The sequence below is a fragment of the Ambystoma mexicanum genome, chromosome 9 (genome assembly GCF_040938575.1).
Source record: "Ambystoma mexicanum isolate Mex_15411 chromosome 9, UKY_AmexF1_1, whole genome shotgun sequence".
In the NCBI taxonomy this organism is placed as follows: domain Eukaryota; kingdom Metazoa; phylum Chordata; class Amphibia; order Caudata; family Ambystomatidae; genus Ambystoma; species Ambystoma mexicanum.
The window spans coordinates 591,862,890-591,882,477 of NC_090931.1; the positions used below are offsets into that span (position 1 = coordinate 591,862,890).

General features: G+C 43.9%; 1 protein-coding gene across 4 annotated transcripts in view; it reads right to left on the reverse strand.

Moving 5' to 3' along the window:
- Positions 1-19,588, reverse strand: part of PIGL (phosphatidylinositol glycan anchor biosynthesis class L) — a 760,299-nt gene that overhangs the window by 178,428 nt on the left and 562,283 nt on the right. For all 4 annotated transcript variants that reach the window (XM_069615215.1, XM_069615214.1, XM_069615217.1 and 1 more), the window contains one exon: positions 6,737-6,804. In XM_069615215.1, the coding sequence (XP_069471316.1) occupies positions 6,737-6,804 (68 nt within the window). The remainder of the gene's footprint in view (positions 1-6,736; positions 6,805-19,588) is intronic.

Below are 19,588 nucleotides of genomic sequence, written 5' to 3' on the forward strand. Positions count from 1 at the left end.
TAAGACATTGGGTAATGTCGACTGAGATGAGGAAAGGGGCCACGAGGGAGCTCACACATTTTGAACGATTCCTCTTGACCCATGATGGTACCAGGGGCTTGATATCAGATCTGTATAAACTTCTGGAGGGCGTGGGCCCGGCGGTCAGGTGGCCGTATATGAAGGTTTGGGAGCATCAGATGGGGGTGGGGATGGAGATAAGAGATTGGGAGAGACTATGGAGGTTGGTCCCGAAATTGATTAGAGCACCCCGATTACAGGAAGCCTGGTATAAGTACATTTTTGATTGGCACTACACTCCAGCCAAACTACACGCGATGTACCCCACTAACTCAAGTGATTGCTGGAGGGGCTGCGGGGAGATGGGCACGGCGACGCATATCTGGTGGGATTGCCCACTTATTAGACCCTTTTGGCGTGAAATTGCAGGTGCTCTAACTCAGACTCAAGAGTTAGGGGAGCCCCTGAGCCCCAGAGAGATGCTATTGGGAATGAATGGGGTAGAGGAGGGGGGAGGAGGGGCGAGAACCCCCAAGGCGCACCTTGTTTATGTTTTGGCAGCAATGGGGTTAATCGCGCAGAACTGGAAGAGCCCGAGGATCCCTACGGAGAGCGATTGGCTCAGGAAGATGTGGGACATTGTTTCCTTGGAGTGGGCCACTTATGCGGTTGAGGGGAAGCTGGAGAACTTTGCAGAGGAATGGGGTGAGACTTTGGACTATTTGAAAGGCGATTTCAAGGAGCAATGGTGCCCGCAAAGACTAAAACTGTTAGACATCTACAGCTGCTAGGGCGGATTGGCTGATTTGAGTTTGAGGGTTGTTCTTATCTAGGTGCTACAACCGGGAAAAGGGGGAGGGGATTAGGGGGGGTCTAGGTTATTTTCTTGTTTTAATGATTCGCTGGATTTGTGAAAATTAATAAACAGAAATTATAAAAAACAAAAAAAAAAAGTTTAAGGGGGTTACAGCAGTTATTGGACCTTTTACATAGTTGTGTTCCTTTTATTTGTGGGCTGTATTCTGTTTTCCCAATAAAAATATTAAGCGGAAAAACATACCAAAAAGAGATACAAGAGTTACAATATAGATAATGAGCCGCAACTGCACTGTTGAGCAAAATCTTAACAATGACCACCAGACAGCTCTCGGACATCATCTTAAGAGCATTCTATAAATGCTTGTGGTGGCAATACTCAAGTGAGAGAGCAAAGCATCCAAAGGTTCAATAGCAGGCAATGGCAGGTCCATTCAATGTTGATCTGATTATAACTATTATTTCTGACAGTACTGACTTCCCACAGAGCGGATCCTAGAAATGTTAAGTCTACAGCCCAGTCCGGAGCTTATGTCGGATCCTGTGAAAAGTCTGAAACCAAACAGTAGTACAGATTCTCTTAAAGGGACGCAATAGCAAGCTCTACCAGTTTCAAATAGGATACAGGTATATTTGCAGTAAAAAAAAAAACACCAAGGGTATCCGTCCTATTCTGCATGTAATCAACAGGTTTACTATGTAGGAGAAATTATAAATGGCCTTACACTACAGATGTTTGGTCCTAACACCAAAGAGCCCTTCTTTGATAGAACTGAAGGACATTTCCTTTTGAATCCTTCTGAGAGTAACTCTCCCCCTACTTCCCTCCACTGGACCATCTCACTGCCCCCTGCACCCCCACTGTATTAGATCCCCTATGTTTTATACATTTCTATGTCGCAATAAACCCCATGGGTACTCACTCATAACATATGGGGAGTGGACAGCATTACACATTCAGACTTTTCCCCTGCAGCCTATGCCATAAGCCTGTTACTCATTTCTCTCCCTCTCCTTCAGTAGAGTAGAACATTATGTTGTATACCCACCAAAACCGAGAATTTATTCTCTAATAGTAAGCATTGATATATTCCACTCTGAGACACAACAGGGTTGTGTGCTATTTTCTTACATTGTGGCTCCACATGATGATTTCAAGGTGAGGGTAAGTGTGCTTGGACCATCATTGGGGCCAGGCACTGGGGGAAGGATTGCATCACTGGATACACTGCGGCATTAGGCAACACTGATCATCCATGAATGTAAGAAAAGACAGGTAAGAACTTCACTATTTTTTGTGAGCCTCACTGCGATAAGTAATGGATGTTGGATAAGTCAGGCGATGAACATAAAGATATAAAGCCTTAATGTCATATTTCAATCTCTAATTTTCGATGTGATTTTGCTTATGTACAGATCTAGATCTAGGTCACACTCCTTCCACACCATTTCAGATACTGAACAGCACTGCTACATACTCAGAATATTAGAGGAATAGTTATCTGAAAAAGGCTGACAGAGTGGGTTTAAGTGACTGCTCCCAGTTACTAGGAGCACTGATTCAATAATTTCATTTGTAGAGGCACTACATGTAAAAAATAATCACTTCAGAGTGCTAGGGTGAGAAAAAATGGAATACATTTCCCTATCACCACAACTGCAGGGTAAATTCCTGGGAGGCAAATCTCAATGGTCTGAGGGGATTGCTGATGCCATTTAGGAGAGGTGATGATCCATTGGGAGACGTGGGATACAGCAACTGTGGAATTGCAGAGGGCATTCTTCACTAGGGTTGAAGCTTTTCTTGGGTTTAGTTTATTCTTTATGTCCATGGGGAGAGCATTTCCCACAAGGGTGGTGTGTCATATCGTGGGATTCAGTCACTTCTCCCAAGGGGGGAGCTGTGAGGGTAGGGAGGTGAGGCTGCTACGCGAAGCCCTCCCTACGTGTAGAGGCAAGTGGGACCTCACCGGGAGAGACTCCCCCCACCCCCTGGGGACTAGGAATCCCGTTCCAAAGAGGAACTCCCTAAGTTACTTACTCACAATCCAGTGGTAACCACAACTACCGGAAGAAGACATGCAGAACAAGACGATATTTGTTATTGCCGGATATAATCTATGCGAAAACCTGGAAAAACACAACTTCAATGGTACTGAGACGAAGAAAACAATTGGAGTAATACCAATAACTAACAGAACAAAGAAGGACCTTGACGTTGCACATGGGAGATGGAAATCAGCTGTGTGAGTGAAGCTAATAGAGGGATGCACAGTTTTCAAGGCTGGAAGTAAACTGGCGTGTAACCCGAACCTGGAGGAAAAGCGAAGCCAGAGAAGTTGGAAGACTGAAGTTCAGCATGGGCAAGTTAACCAGAAGTGAGGGCCTAAACGACAGTCGGTGGACGGAAAAGTCAGAAAACAATGCCAAGACCACTTAACGAACTGCAACGCGAGGCATGGACAGTGAAGGAAAGAAGGACACCAAGGGGCCAACTTGACCAATGGAGAAGAACATCCCATCCTGAACTTAGGCCCGGTGACGCAAACCCCAAGAGCAAAAGGTAAAGGGGAAGACGGGAGACCCGTAAGGGATACCAACAATAATGAAGGCCAGAATTCTATTCATCCCAGTAAGGAACAAGTATACATCAAGAGTGAGAATCATTACTGGGTTACTCATGCTCGTCCGAGTAAGGAACACGTACATAAGAAGAGTGAGAATCACCACAAGATCATTCCTATTCATCCCAGTGAAGAACCAGTGTGGAGAAAGAGTGAGAATCGTTCGCAGTATATACATATTCGTCTCAGTGAGGCACTAGAGTGAGATCCTTCCTCTCCTAACTATCGCCCTATCTCCATCACTCCTCTCCTGGGTAAACCCTTGGAAACGCTGGCCATCTCCCAGCTTAATCTGCATACTGAATCTGTTGATTGCCTCCACGACCACTATTCTGGGTTCAGAGCTGCCAGAAGCAAAGAAACTGCTCTCCTGAACATCCGTGAAGACCTGCTCTACAATCTTGACTCTAATATCCCTTCTGTCCTCATTCTCCTCGATCTATCCTCTGCTTTTGACATGGTCAACCATGCCATCCTGCTCAAATGACTCAGTGAGAACCTGGGTATCACATCAGAGCCTGGCCTGGTTGACCTCCTTTCTCACAGGCCGACCCTCTCAGGTCCAACTGGGGTCTTTCCTCTCTCTTCCATCTCTCTCTCTCTACTTGTGGTGTTCCCCGGGGTCTAACCTCTCTCCCTGGCTGTTCAACCAATACCTAGCACTTCTTGCCCATTGCATCAATACTTTCTGCTACAATTTTCAGTGTTATACGGATGACACCCAGCTCTCTTTCAGGCTCCCTTCAGCCACCTCTGCTCCTTATTGGGACACCTGCTCCTTCCTTTCCTCTCTCTCTCTCTCTCTCTGGCCACCCACTCTGGGCCCTCTTCCTGCTCCTTCCTGTGAGGCTAACAACCTTTGTATAATTTTCGACTCCACCCTCTCCTCACATTTCAGACATCTCTAAGAAGTCAAACTATCAGCTGCACCACCTCAGAGGTATTCTTCCTTTTTTAACTTACCCCCAGAAGCTCGCTGTCTCCAGAGCTCTGGTCCTCTCTAGGCTGGACTACTGCAACAAGCTCTTTCTAAATCTGTCTTCTTCTACTCTTCAACCTTTACAACGTATCCAGAACAGGACTGCAAGACTTGTCTTTGGCCTCAAGTCCAGGGATCATATCTCTCCAGCACTGACAGTTCTTCACAGGCTCCCCGTGGCAGCAAGGATCAAGTTCCAGACCCTCTGCATTGTCCACAAGGCTTTCTGGGGCCTGGGACTGCTCTACCTCCAACTTCCTCTTCCACAACATCTTCCTTCTTGAGCTCTCCGCTCATTCACCTCCAACTGAGGGTCAGATGCGTTTCCAAGCAGAGAGTTGGGGCAGATCTCACTCCTCGGCTGGGGCTTCACTATGGAACTGCCTACCTGCCTCTCTCAAACTTGAGCAGAACCACCTCTGGTTCCGGAAGCAACTCAAGACCTTGCTTTTCGCTTCCGCTTTCTCTCTTCCTCTCCCCTGCTGATGTACCCGACTGCTACACGCACTGGTCTCCTGGATACCCTCTGAACTCGGGCCCAGGCTCATGCATGTCCAGTTGCCCTTGCACTGCCTCCAGGATCCCCCAGCACTTAAGGGTCTGTTCCTGCAACCCTACTGTCCCTTCTCTTTGCACTTATGAGGAACCTGATGGCTGCACTTATTGACTAACCTGCACTTCTCCCTTTCCCTCCACCTGTCCCCTTCCATCTTCCCCGCACTTGCGCGATCTGAATGACACAAGGCCTAGTAAGATTGTTGCTTTGTCCTCCCTTGGTTTCCCCCTCCTTGTCTTGTCGCGCCTCAAAACATTTGTGTACAGCTGCGTTATAAATGCCATATCATATCAAAGAAGTAATAACAACTGCTGGGTTCCAAAAATGTATCCCAGTACTAAACCAGTTTGGGGAAGAAGGGGGATTTTTTTATTGGACTATTCACATTTGTCTGAGTGAGGAACAAGTGTATGAGAAAGGTGAAGATCATTACTGGGGAGTTAAACTCTTGTCTCAGTAAGGAGTCAATGTAAAGAAACAATAAGGACCCAACGTGACAAAAGAGTGAGAATGAGTACAGGAGTATTCATACTAGTACCAGTAAAGCATTAATGTTGAAAGGATGAGGCAGATCATTGGAACAATATTGGCCATCCTTAAACAGAAAAAGAATGGACATTTAGTCAAGAGAGTGTCTTAAATTTGTTTAATAATAGAGAAAGAAAGGAGAACAAGCGTTTGAGTGAGAAGTAGTAAAAGCCCACTGATGGACTATATGATCTGATAAAAGTAGTCTCCAAGAAGTACCTTTGACTACTTTATCAAAGTGAACGGTTGCAGAAACCAGTACACAGGAGAAGGGAGTCATTTTCCTGTGCCTTAGTTATTTCTATAGTGGCAGGGTCAGGATAGGTTAGTTTGAACTGGACAGATCTTTCTTTTGGGACTCACTGACAACTGACATGCACCCTAGTTAGTTTGGTTAGGCAGGGAACCATCATAGCTCAGGGAAAGTCATCTTTTCTTTAAATAAAGATTGAGTCTAAATAAAAGATACATGTCCAAGTCCTTCTTCTGACCCACCACAGTGGGCTTGGGCGAAGAACATTCTGCTCCCTAGTTGGTTTTGTTGATTCAAGTGACCAGCAGTCTTCTTGATGTTGCTGACCTGACGGAACAACTGAATAGTTAGTTCCTTATACAATTCAGTAGGTACTTTAGCATATTCATTAGAGTCCTGAATAGCTAGTTCTTTAGAGAAGGAGTTAACTTCCTTTTTCTTATTGGGGGCCACAAGTATTTTCTGGGGAAAATATGTCAATTTCCTTTGCTGTATGGCATGCTTGTAGGCTCTAGCATGTATGAGGTTGATTAGTGCAGCATCTTGGGCTATCTTAAACAGGCAGCATTTCCTTTCTAGCTGTCTACCTTGTGTTTCGAGGGTAGCAAACATGTACATTTTCAGCATTCTTGTTAGTCGATTTAGTGTTAGTAGTTTGATTTAAATTTTATCTGTGATTTGGGAATTGATGTTATGTTCTGGGATGGGTGCCAGTTACAGATGCGGTCATCTGCAGAACCGAGCAGTAAACAGTAAAAGCCACTGCAGGTTGTGTCTTGGAGGACTGGGTGAGACACACACCTTAGCATTTTCAAGCCACTATTTTTATGATGTGTAGTTACCCACCAGTACACGTTTCAAAAGCCTTAATAATGATCACCTATGTTCGACTCTTAAAGAAAGAAACACACTTATCTGAATCCAGTCCGGTAAGCTCACTTAAATTAAATGTACATCCTAGAAAACAAAAAGCAAAGTACCGTACAGCGCTGAACAGGGAAACATGGTTCTTGTGTCCACTCACGCCTCCCTCATCGAAGGTTAGAAGCTGCAGGGATAAAACAAAAATGGTAGTAAACATAAGACTGCACAGGAAGCACCACACAATTTGAATAATTGCAGGGTGGTTCACTAGAACAAAGGGGTAAATAAAGCAATGTAGTTAAGAGGGGGAAGGTAGACACCATGACTTTTCTAGACTTTACTTCTTGGCAACAAGGAAATTCACAGATTAACATGACAAGATACTATAGGAATCAGTCACACACACTTGGAGAAGACAGGAAATCAGATACTTTGAAGGAACACTGCCATAATGAGAACAGAAGATATCGACATGATAAAAAGCAGGCATTTTCACCTTGCCGTCTTCAAGTTTCATAGTTTCTCAACATATATTTTCGTGTAAATTCAAATGTATGTTAGAATATCCCCTTACCTATGAAAAGGATGTCTAGGAGTAGATTTCAGTGAAGAACTTTTTACGAGTATCAATGTTGTAGGGCCCAAAGAATGTTAATTGTAAAAATAATCCCAAAAAGCAAAGTTACATTTTACTTAAACCCCATTGTGACAAATCCTTGGATGCGGTCCCTTCTCCCCTAGGGGGAGCACCTTTCAGTGAGGCCAGGGAGGTGAGGTCGCTACCAGATAGTCCCCCTGGGGGTGGTACTCAGCGGCTGGATCTCATGGGGAGGAATCCCCCCCATGGGACTAGGGACAACTGTCTGGGAACAACACGGTACCCACAAGACATATGCCCACTCCCTCATCCTCTGACCCTACACAGAGTCCAATATAGCCACACACTTCCATGTACCTCTGTAGGGTAGATGACCTGACCTCCCTAGTAAGTACTTGGACGAGAAAGAGTAGGGACGACCTATGTGAGTCATATGCAGAAACTGAGACGAAAAAGAACACAAGAAACCCATTTGAGTAAAAACATCAACACTAAGGTGAGGAAGAGATGTGGAGCAATGCTCTGCAGAACCAACGTGAACAGTCCAGAAAATGCGAAGCAAACAAGTACATGCAGAGGATTAAAAGGGTAGAAGCACTTTGCGACCTGGCAGAGCCTTCCTGGAGGAACCGGGAACTTCAAAAGCAAGTAGCTAGAGCAAGGGGGACACCAAGACTGCAGAGGCCTCCCAGGTAACTCCACCATGGTCCGTGCAGAGAGGGCAGGACAACCATCCAACGAGGAGGGCTGGTGTGCGCAGAGATCTGCCAGTGGACTGTCCAGTGGCAGAAGAATGGACGCAGTGGTTCGTGGAGAGACCACGAAAAGTCAGAGTGGGGAAGAGAAGCCCACAAACAACCGGAGTTCGCCTGTAAGAAGCCCAGGGAGATCCGGGTAGCCAGGAAGGTTGGTGGGAGCACCGAGGGGCGGAGTGGTTGCAAGGAACGGATCTGAGACCTGCAACAAATAAACTGCTTCCAAGGCCATCTTCCTAGTCACAGTACCTGGCAGGAAAGTAAACTAGGTATGCAACAGAGGAGAGAAAATCTTCTGGGTCTGGGACCTGCACCCTTCTGTGAAAAGTCATCCAAGCCATCTTTCACAGTCACAGTACCTGGCAGGGTAGTGAACCAGGTGGGCTGTGAGATAAAGGGTACTGGGAAGATTCACTGCACAATCACGGTGAATAAACTGGGGCACAGCAACCGGCAAATAAATTACACTGTTTTGTTTCAATGTCAAAAATATTTTCGTTCCTTCAATGATTCAAACCATGTAAACTTTCAATTTTTCTATTTATGTAAATCATATCCGTGTATTGTTCCACATCATACACGAGTTCCATTAGTTCCACAGATTCAATCAAATCTTATAAACACAAATAATTTCTTTCCAAAGAATAATAAACATGCACTTGTATGTACATAACACTTTCAATAGAAATACACATTTGTCATAATATTCATAAATGAGTCCCAATATTTGAGTTGACACAAATTGTTCAATGTTAGTATAACCGTGGTCCCCTCTTCTTAACTACGCGTTTCGGGCGTTTAACGCCCTTCTTCAGGTTTTAAATATTGGGTGACTGTTCTTTCTATTTCTCCTGAAATTAATTATAGAGAAAAATACAATGAGTATTCGGAGATTCATATACATAAATTCAAATACTGAGAAACATTAGGGTACTATATGGCACTAACATTTGTGTTGGATGTGGAGTGTAGTCCGAATATTTATATTCAGATGGATTGGGTAATCACTGAAAAATATATGTATATCAGTGTCAGACGAATATAATACATGGTGTGGTCAGGGGGAGCAGGCGCCATATCATAGCGCTGGGTCCCCCTGTCGCCATACGAAATTCAGTATATCATGTTCCTAGTTAAAGGAAACCAACATCATGCTTACCTAAAACCAGTGACAGTAATTAAATTGTCCGGGTCAGTAGTGGATAAACAATGGGTTCCCGACTTCCGGGGAAGTTATGTAGATACTGTCCTGCAAAATATATTGGACGTGTAATTAGGGGATGGCTCAAACTATTTATTGCCTACAAAATTAGTGATTTGAGGTGGAACTGCCTACCTGTCTTTAGGATAGCACTCCACATACGTTATATCCAGAATCGTTTTAATGTTCGCTCAATCACTCGCTGGTAAGCGTGTTTTCAGGGGAGCCTCTGTCGGCAATAATGAAACAGAGTATCAGGTTTTAATCTTTCTTAATGAAACAAGAAAACTGCACTGTTGATGTGAAGCCCGTAAAGTAAGTTTACCTCTGTATCTTTTTTCAATCGTCACGCAACTGAGTAAATGCCTCCTTCGTCTGTTCTTCTCTGCCATCTCGGGTAAGGATACTACGTTCCTGCGAGACTACTATACTTCAGTTGGCCTTCTATTGTGTTCATGGCGTATCGAACATGGGCGCCATCTTTGAATAGCTTTAAAAGCTATTTAATGTATTAAATAAAGCCCGCTATTTCGTTTATTGCCGGTAACTCAAACTTAGATGCTGTATCTAAGTTAATACTCTATATTGCTGTCAACTAGGGGCTCAACCTTACATCACATAATGCATATTGTGTCTCAATTCGTAGTACAATAAGTTGATACTGTAGTAACATGTTTTGGGGATCACCATACACAACTTTGTGATTAGATTCATAACATGGAGAGTCTAACCCCTACATAATGAATGTTGATAAATTACAAGAAAGGCAGAACCATGTAGAATGAGTAAATAATGCCATCATGAGTTGAAAATATAAACTACATACCACCCAATTCGGATAAACTTGTACTGACTCATACATTCTCACATTGTTTTACAAACTCAAATCTCATAAAAAAACTATTCAAATCCCAATCTATATTCCTTCCCCGAGGATACATAGTGTCCAATTTCTCGATCCAAAAGATCTCTCTCTGTTGTAACAGTTTCGTCAAGTCCCCCCCCCCCTTCTGGGAAGTTTCACAGATTCAAGAATGACAAATTTCATTTGTGCAATGGTGTGTCTTTTTGCAATAAAATGTTATGCAACAAGTGATTTTGTGGAAAGGTTCCTTATATTCGACTTATGTTCCCCCCATCTCACTTTGGCTTTCCTACTGGTAAATCCTACCTAGTACATGCCACAGGGGCATTTTATACCAGATATCACATTTTTTTTATCACAAGTGGATGTATGCATTAGTGAAATTTTTCTACCGTTGCATGGATGGGAGTCTCCTTTCAATGCATTATTGCAGCAATTACAGTTATTGCACGTCAATGTGCCCTTGTATGACTTTTTCACTTGTGTTTTTCTTGTAAAATCAGATTTGATTAAATAATCTTTCAAAGACCTGCTTTTGCTGTATGCAAAAAGTGGAGGATTTGGGAATAGTTTCTCTAATGTAGCATCCAATGCTAGTACTTCCCAATTCTTTTTGATGATAATTTTGATTTTGCCACTCTGTTGTGAATAAGTAGTGGCATACACTATCTTATCCTCTTTCAGTTTTACTTTAGGCTTTAATGCCTCTGGTCTGGGAATATCTCTCACCGTAGAGTAATGCTCAGACAGGACTTGTTCACTATAACCTCTATTGATGAATTTCCCTTTCAACTCCTTTGATTTAGTCACAAATTCTTCTTCTTCAGATATAATCCTCTTATAGCGTAAGAACTGGCTCAGAGGTATGCTGGTGATAGTTTTCCTTGGGTGGAAACTTGTGGCTAGGAGTAAACTGTTCCTGTCTGTTTCCTTTGTGTAAACTGTCGTGGCCAATTTGTCGATCTTCCAATATATTTTAACATCCAAGAAATCAATATCAGTCTTACTGGTCTTATGTGTAAACTTAATCCTTGGTGTCAATCCATTCATGTATTCAAAGAAATCTTTGATTTCATCTTTGGTCCCTTGCCATACACCAAATAGGTCATCAATGAACCTAATGAGACATTTCAACTTGTTACTCCATCTTGGATTGTTTATAACCCTCGTTTCTTCCAGATATGCCATATATATATTGGCATAACTTGGTGCCATCGGTGCACCCATTGAGGTCCCAGATATTTGAGTGAAGTATCTCTCTTCAAAACAGAAGAAGTTATTCTCTAATACTATGCTGAGTAACTTGAGAATAAATAAACGATCACTCTTCACTAGTTCACCACTTTTCAATAACATCCATTCCATTGCCTCTAGCCCTGCTTGATGTGTAATGTTGGCATATAGGCTAGTTACATCCATAGTGAATAATAAGTCTGTTTCAGGATTAAAGGTAACGGTATTCAATCTTCTCAGAAAATCATTGGTGTCTTGAATGCATGTGCTACAGATACGAGTCAATGGCTGAATAATCTTATCTACGTACTGTGCAATCGGTTCAAGCAGACTGGTGTTAGCTGCAATAATGGGTCGTCCCGGTGGGTTTATAAGGTTCTTGTGAATCTTGTGTAATATATAAATCACCGGCATGAACGGGTTAAATTGTTAAAAAATCTTTTCGTTTTTTCTGAAATTATGTCTGAGTCCATTGCTTCGTCTAAGGTTCTGTTAATTATTGTTCTGCCCTTTTCTGTTGGATCTTCAAAAATGTCAAGATATGTATCATGATCTTCCAATTGTCTTAGTAATTCCATCTTCTATTTCGCTGTGTCCATAATAACAAGGGCACCCCCTTTATCCGCAGGTTTCAAAATAATGTCTGGATTTTGCCAAAGTTGTTCAAATGTTTGTTTTTCTCTGCGAGTTAGATTGCCTTTTCGTCTGCTCTGAAATTTTAAGTTTTTTAAAATCTTTTAGCACCAATTTTTGGAAAGCTACCAATGTGGACTTCTGTATAGGTGGTGTAAATGTACTTTTGGGTTTCATTTCCAAGTATCTAGGCTGTTGGGTATTTTCTGGAATGTCGATAACATCAAAGAACAGTTTTAATTTCATTTTTCTCATCAATTTAAAAAAAGCCAGGGGAATTGAGTCATTCCCCCTGGTGGAATAGAGTAATTCCCCCTGGTGTTTGTGAACATTGTGAGAAAAGCGAAGGGAAGGGGGTCATTCTCTTGGCATTGTGAGAAGCCTGAGAAAGACCAAGAACAGGGGGTCATTCGCTTGAACTCAAGGTATTGAGTTGGAACATTGCTTTATTTGTGAACATTATTAGAAGCCTGAGAAAGACCAGGAGAAGGGAGACACTATCTTGAAAACAAGGCTTTGAGTCAGAACTTTGCTTTAATTTTGAATCAAGACTTCTTTCAATCCAGAACTTTGTGTGCTGCACTTGAAAGAACTAAAACACGGGGAAGGGAATCTCTCCCTCTGGAAATCATACCTTTAGACTACTTGCATGGTAGTCCGCTCCACAGAAGAAGGGAACCATTCTCCGATGTTAAGAAGACTCAGCAACCTTTGAGTTTAATTAGACGTGTAAGGAAAGGAAATCTGTTTTGACATAGGACGGTGGACCTTTGATTTTGGACATTCTCACATATGCCTAGCATTGAGTTTTGAGGCCGGGAACCCCCCTCTTAGTAATTGGGTTAGGTAGGTGTAAAGACTGGAGGGGGTTTCTGTACTCAAGCCCTCTTTATGGCAGAGTAGAAGCACAGAGCACCCCAGCCAAGATTCTCTATAGGGTAGCTACGGACTAGCAATCAAGGCTTAAGCTCTCAGGAGGTGATGCGGGCTGGTTCCTAAGTACAGTGGAGTCCCCAAGCACCAACAAAGGAATGTCCACACACTATGTTATGTGATAACACAGTTCTTTATATAAATAAGGTTCAGAATATATACACAATCAATAACACGCTTTCTACTCTGGCAATTATAATACGATAAATATGTACAATGCCTATGTGGTACCACAGTTCACTCTTGACTCCTTTAAAATGCACCAAATGCTGACAGTTTCCAATGGCATACAAATCAAATAGTAAAGTGAATCAAGATCAGACATAGGGAGGAAGACAAGTTAGGTTAAACAATGGCAGAATAGTTCTCTTGCTAGTAAGACACAGTTCTGCGTGAGGACCCCCCACCTGGGCACCCTGTAAATAAAGAGTATTAGCAAGACCAGTCCATTAATGTTTAAGAGTCTTGTTTACTGCTAAAAAGTTCTACTACCCCAATGTACCTGAGTTTAGCAGAGTTCATTCAATGGTTTGTCGACGGGTCCTTCTTGAGTGGACTCCCTTTAAAGCAGGAGCACAGGTCGTCGAGATTCCTACGAAGAAATGTGAACACTGTTGTCGAGGGAGCATCTTCGACCTTTACAGTGCTCGTCGACGATCGGCCGTGGATGTCCTGTGAAGATGAGGCATGCGGTGCACCTCGATGATAAGAGTTTGCTGCCACAAAGCAGATTGATGAATAACGTGGGCACAGCAATCCGTAGGGTCATCAGCGTTGGCGTCGACGGTCGTAACTCGACCACGGCCAGCTTTCGTATCTCCGTCAGCGTCTTTGTGGACTTTGGCTAGCGGGAAACCCACAGCCGGATTCTCCTCGGTCGTCGACGACCTTGACTTTCTTCGGCAGGACAAAGCAGTCGACAGTGATGGCAAAGGATCCCTTTTTTCAAATGTTCTTAGGCAATGGAGCATTGCGGCTCTGGTCGACGAGGTTTCAGCAGTCCTCCGAACCTCGGTCGACGGTGATGGTTGTCAATGGCCTCGACGTCCTGGTGCTTTACTTCAGTGTTTCTCAGCGGACCCTGTCTGCGGTTGAAAGCTGTTTGGGACTGACTACCAAGGCGCCTTGATGAAGATCAGCTTCTGCACAATGTTCCCTCATAGCTTGGGGAGAGGTCTCCTAAACAAGTCCTCTCTTGGATCAGTTCTTGACAGACACAGCAGCTGTCAGATTGGCAAAGGAAAGCAGCAGCAATTCTTCTTCCAGTGGGCTTCAAGGATAAGCAGCTTCAAGTTTCAACTTCAGCTTCTGAACTATTCTGGTAAGTGAGAGGTCCCGAGTTATACTGTTCTCTCTCTCATTCACACTCCTGTGCCAGGCTCATGGACCCAATCATTCGGAAGGACCTTCAGCAGGCAGGCAGCCAATCAGGCTGACAGTGCATTCAGGCCATTCTCTTCCATCCAGACACTCACAACAAGGAATGTGGATTGGGGCAAGTACCCAGCCTTTCTGTACACCACACTGCATTCATACCAGATTCGGGCAGGGCTGTCTCATTCATTGTGTCACACACCAGACACCCATAACATGAAATGTATATTGGTCACACATTTCATTCACCCAGGTCCCACCCCAAGGGCTTACCCCCAACATACAGTCATTGGGAAGGCTACAGCCAGTCTGGCCTGGACTTCCCACAATACCATATATGGAACATCCACCCAACAGTCAGTCAGGCGAAGGGACAGAGTCAGGGCTTCCCAGGACGTTGGGAAACCAAGGTAACAGGCAATAGAAAGCAAGAGGCCACAGGTGCTATCTTGAATCATATCAGGAATTAACTGATTCCTATGGCAGGGCCTGGCTATCCCAAAATGGAGAATACTCGGAGCACCTGTCAATTCAGCATGGAGCTGCCACCAGGCCATACCCTGCTCTGTGGGCCACACACAGGTGCCCAAAAAAATACACCAAGGGTACAGGGTTGTACTCCACCCATGGTTGCCATAAGAGTATCCCAAGGGTCTCTGTTCCCCACAACCAAAAAGAGGAAGAGCTGCACTGTCAGGAGTCCTCCCACATGGACTCCTGTGCAGAAAACAACACAGAACACACATGGCAAGGGAGTATAGGACAAAGACATGGAGGCCCTGTCCCTTCCATGCATTTCCAGCATCACAGTAGGTTTTTTCCTTTATTTTGTGCCAAAGTTAAAGTATTTAGCAACAATCATGCCACCTGTGCGTTAGTCTCCTCCTTCCACACCCTTTCACCACACTTGAAACAATTAACTAAGCACTACTGCATCTACAAACTACATGCTGGTCAAATACTTCAATGGTACACTATGCAACCAATCATGCGACCTAACATTATGGGTAGCCACACATTGTCTCTATTGTGCTGTGGTTAAAGCGGATCCCTGCTAACAGGTAATTCTATCCAGTAATATAAGCAGATATGATTACCAAATCTCCTCTTAACTGTTTACCAAACGAAAACAAACCCAATTTATTGAGATTCACATCATAAACTCAAGTCTGATATCACTTTAATTTACTGATGAGTCAGAATTTTTTCAAGTTCACCCATACTGAGTGTCACAACATTGTGCCCGAAATTAAATATAACTTCATGTTCTATCCCAACATTTAGAGGGTTGTAAGATTTAGATCTGGTTTGACATAATATTGTATATGTGTCCTTACTGTTTCTGGAAACCCCTTAAAGCTACGATGAATATGAACATTTTGACTAAATGAACTCAAATGTACTTTTTGCTGCTTGAAAAATGTCTATTCAGGGGGTCAGCGCTGGAGCAAAGACTGCGAGCTTCCACAAGTGTTAATGCAATCCCACATAGCGGTGGCTGGTGCACTGAGGCACAACTTTCCAATAGATTATGGGCCCCGAGTGTTTTTTGTTTCAACTGATCGTATACCAGAAAATAATGATTGCCAAAAGAAACCCAAGTGGTGTCCAGATGACATGGAGTCACTCATTTGATTGGATTAAAATATGCCACAAACATGAAATGTACCCTAGTCACCTTCTACAAGACCTTTAATGAATGCCAGTTCCTCCCTCCCTTATATATTGAGCGTTCCTTTTGCCATTCACTTCAGCCTTCCACTTCTGCCCACAGAAAACCTCATACATGAAATGACAGTGCTGTGGAGAAATTGTCGCACTGCGAAGGGATGCTAATTGGGAGATGGGAGCATTCTTAAGTGCAGTCAGCGGAAGGATAGCTCAGGGGCAACGCGTTTGTCCTGAAAGCAAGACAATGTAGCACAACAGAGGTTCAAATCCCAATCCCGCGCTTAGAAACCACTGGTTGGTATTAAGCGTGTTATAAAAGAACAATTATAATTCTAGATCTATATTCGGAGTTGGAGGAACTGTTTTCAGAGCAGTACTATTTCAGGGAAGGACCCCATTGGCTGCTAAACTGGTCTGCTATAACATGACTCTATACACAAATTGTTTGGCAGTCAGGGCAGTTTGTGGTAGGCTGTCAGTGTTACAGACCTGTGTGAATTTTGCGCTTGAGGCTTGTAATTATTGCTCTTGGAACTACTGCGACTGTTGATGCACACCTGCGCTGCTCTTCGGAGCTGTTTGATTGCAGACATGGCCTCCAAACCAGATGTGCATTTGAACACTTAAGTGGCTACTATGTTGGTGGCTTAGACCTCTTGTGAAGATGTAGTGAGTGGCAATGTGTTCTGTGCATCGTCTAAGAGCAATGCCATTAATAGGCAAATCGCCTCCACTACTTTTGAGATCTAGCTCTGATCGCGCGACTGATATTCTCTTGGGTGGCATCTCTATATTGGATGATGCGGCTGTGACTTTGCAGGAGGATAATCAGGAGCTGTTTTTCTACAGAGTTAACATCTGGGCCCCCTTTGAAAATTGAAGCAGCCATGCAATTGTGGAACATTACAGATTTTTCAACTTTGCAAGCCAGTGAATCATGCTTGCTACAATTATCTCAATCCCCCTCATTGTATGCCTCGGAGAGCTCCAAGCGGTTTGAGCGCTCAGCTTTTTCCTACAACCCTACTCTGATCCAGCGCCCAGCTACCAATTCAGTTTCCTCACACTCTGAGGTAATTAAGGGGTCCAGCTCTGCCATTTATGCCCTAAACCTCGCCATAACATCATTAGTGAAATTCAAGACACAGGAGAAAACTCCTACTGCTGTAATGGTTAGGTTAACCTTCTTAGAAGGCTCTATTTACACGAAATCAAGCGAGAATGTGCGTAGTGACATGGATAGTCCCTTTCCCAGTCTTAGCTTAAAAGAAGGGAGGGCCGAGTGGGAGTCCCTGACTGTTGCTGAAGATTCTTCCATTTTAATTATTTGAACCACTAACACGAGCTATGAAGGGTCAAATGCGCAGTTTGTGGAAGTTCATGGAGCAAGGGGAAACCACACGATCACAGGCTGCTGATCCTACCCAGAAAGTACAAGTAAATTCTTGCGAAGGTTGAAAGCTCCCATATCCAGAATAAATGAGGCTGTTGATACGCCTGTAACCTACCAAGAGGAGATCATACTCCTCAGATCATTGCAAAATCTGTTTGGGAAAGATCCGTGCCTGCAAAAAAAGAAAAAGAAAACGGGACAAAAAAATCCATGAAACTGGTGAATGTACTAGTTCAAGGGGAACATTTGATAACTCATTCTCTCAAGCCTCAGTCGGTTGTACCTGTTGTGGATGAAATAGACCTGGATCTTAGTATCCTGAGAGAATATTCTTTTGTAATGTCAGAATCCCAGTCTGTCAGTACATGTTTAGCGCCTAATAGCGCTCAAGTGCAAGGTCCCATTACGGTGTTGGGATCAGGTGTCATCTGGGCTACCTGTGGCTCTAAGAGGGGGCATTTTTTCCCCTTGTCACTTGTTTCTTTTTAATCCTTGAGAAAAAAAGAAATACATTCCGGCATGTGCTGGCCTCAAACCTGTGAAGGGAAATTGTATGAGTGGCGTGTCTGGGGAGGCCTGCGTTTGTGTGCACAGAAGTCGCCTCTTTCATTGGCTGGTCTGCCTGGAGACCTATCAATTATGTTACCTGGGGGTAGGAATGATTACAATGGAAAGCACAAGGGTCTTTTAAAAGAAGGGGGGTTTAGGTTCTGCCAGTGGTCCTGGTAAAGTCTTTGTGGGACGACGTCACAGTGTCTCTCCAGCATTTGAAGTAGGATTCTTCGGATAATCTTGTTTTTGGAAAGGGTATTTAATGATATTCTAATGCGCTATTGAACAGGCACAATGTGTTGTCTCTTTTATATGAAATGCCACTCTTGCGTTCAATCTAGCAATATTGTACAAGTGGAATTTATCTCCGATTAGTATTTAGGCAAAGTAGAGCTCCATTTTGCTTCTAATATTGTCAGATCTATCATGTTGGAAGAAGCTTCTTCGTTCCTAACCTTGGGATACAATGGCCCTCATTCCGAGTTTGAGTTAAGTAACGGTCCTTACCGGCATGGCGTAAATAGTGTGTCCGGGCAGTCATCAGTCCGCTAATAGAGGACTATTACGACTTTGCGGGCACAAGCTTTACGCCATGCTGGTAAGGTCATTACCGGCATGCTGTTAAAGGCACCTTAAATGCCCTTAGCGGCATCAAGCATAGCGCAGATAGCACTACCGACATGGTCCAATGCGGAAATAGCGATGACTGTTATTAGCGATGACCACTAATAACGGTCACCGCTAATATAACGTTCACCGCTAATAAGCGGAACCGAAAGTAGAGTCATCGCACAGGAACAGGAAGGAGCATGGCGGCCATCTTTAAAACACAATCCATTGACATCCTCACCACACAGGACCCTTTGGACTCTGCTGTTGTCATGAAAAGATCCACCTATTACACCACTATGCCTAAGGCCCTGAAGAAGGGAGCTGCCCGCCAGCGGAAAGAAATATTTAATGAGGATGAGCTGCAGATGCTGGTTGACACACTGCAGGAGCATGCTGGTATAGTTTTCAGCAATAACATGAAGAGGGAGGCAATACTGAGGAAAAAGGAGATCTGGGCAATTGTTGCTCGGAAGGTCAGTGCTGTTGGGAACACCCCACGCACCATCAAAGACTGTCGCAAGCCCTGGGACGACCTGCAACAGAGTTCGAAACATCCTCTCAGTGAACCAGAGCCAGGCAATGGGAACAGGAGGAGGTCCCAGCTCTCCAATCAATCTCCCCCCATGGGAGGACATCTGCGCCAGCATGATAGGAATGGAGGGTATAGAAGGTGTTGACGAGATGGAGTGTGGCGCCACAACATCGGGCGATGGAGGTGAGTGTCCGAAAACATTGTAATGCCAAGTCTGATGAAAGTCAATCAATATGTCAGTCCAAAGAGTTAAGCCATGGTCTAACACACACACTCCCAGCAAAGTAGGCGGACGCATCAAGACACATGCAGATGCCTGCTGCAAGGCAATGCCGTACCTGAAACATACCACACATAGCTGTAAATGCCATGATTCACACAGCGTTCAGGCCCAAAATACTATGCATGTCAGATAGCATTGCTCTTGGCCAACATGAGTGACGCCGACGTATGCCTGCATAACGCAACCATGTATCAAACAACGTGCTCATCCAAACACAAATGCCTATTACCCCCAATTGTGTGGATGGTCAATTGTCCAAATGTATGTATGATGCCTATCAAAACATCACTCATGCCGTCCCTCTCTTCGACCCCCATGGGCTCTGACTATGAC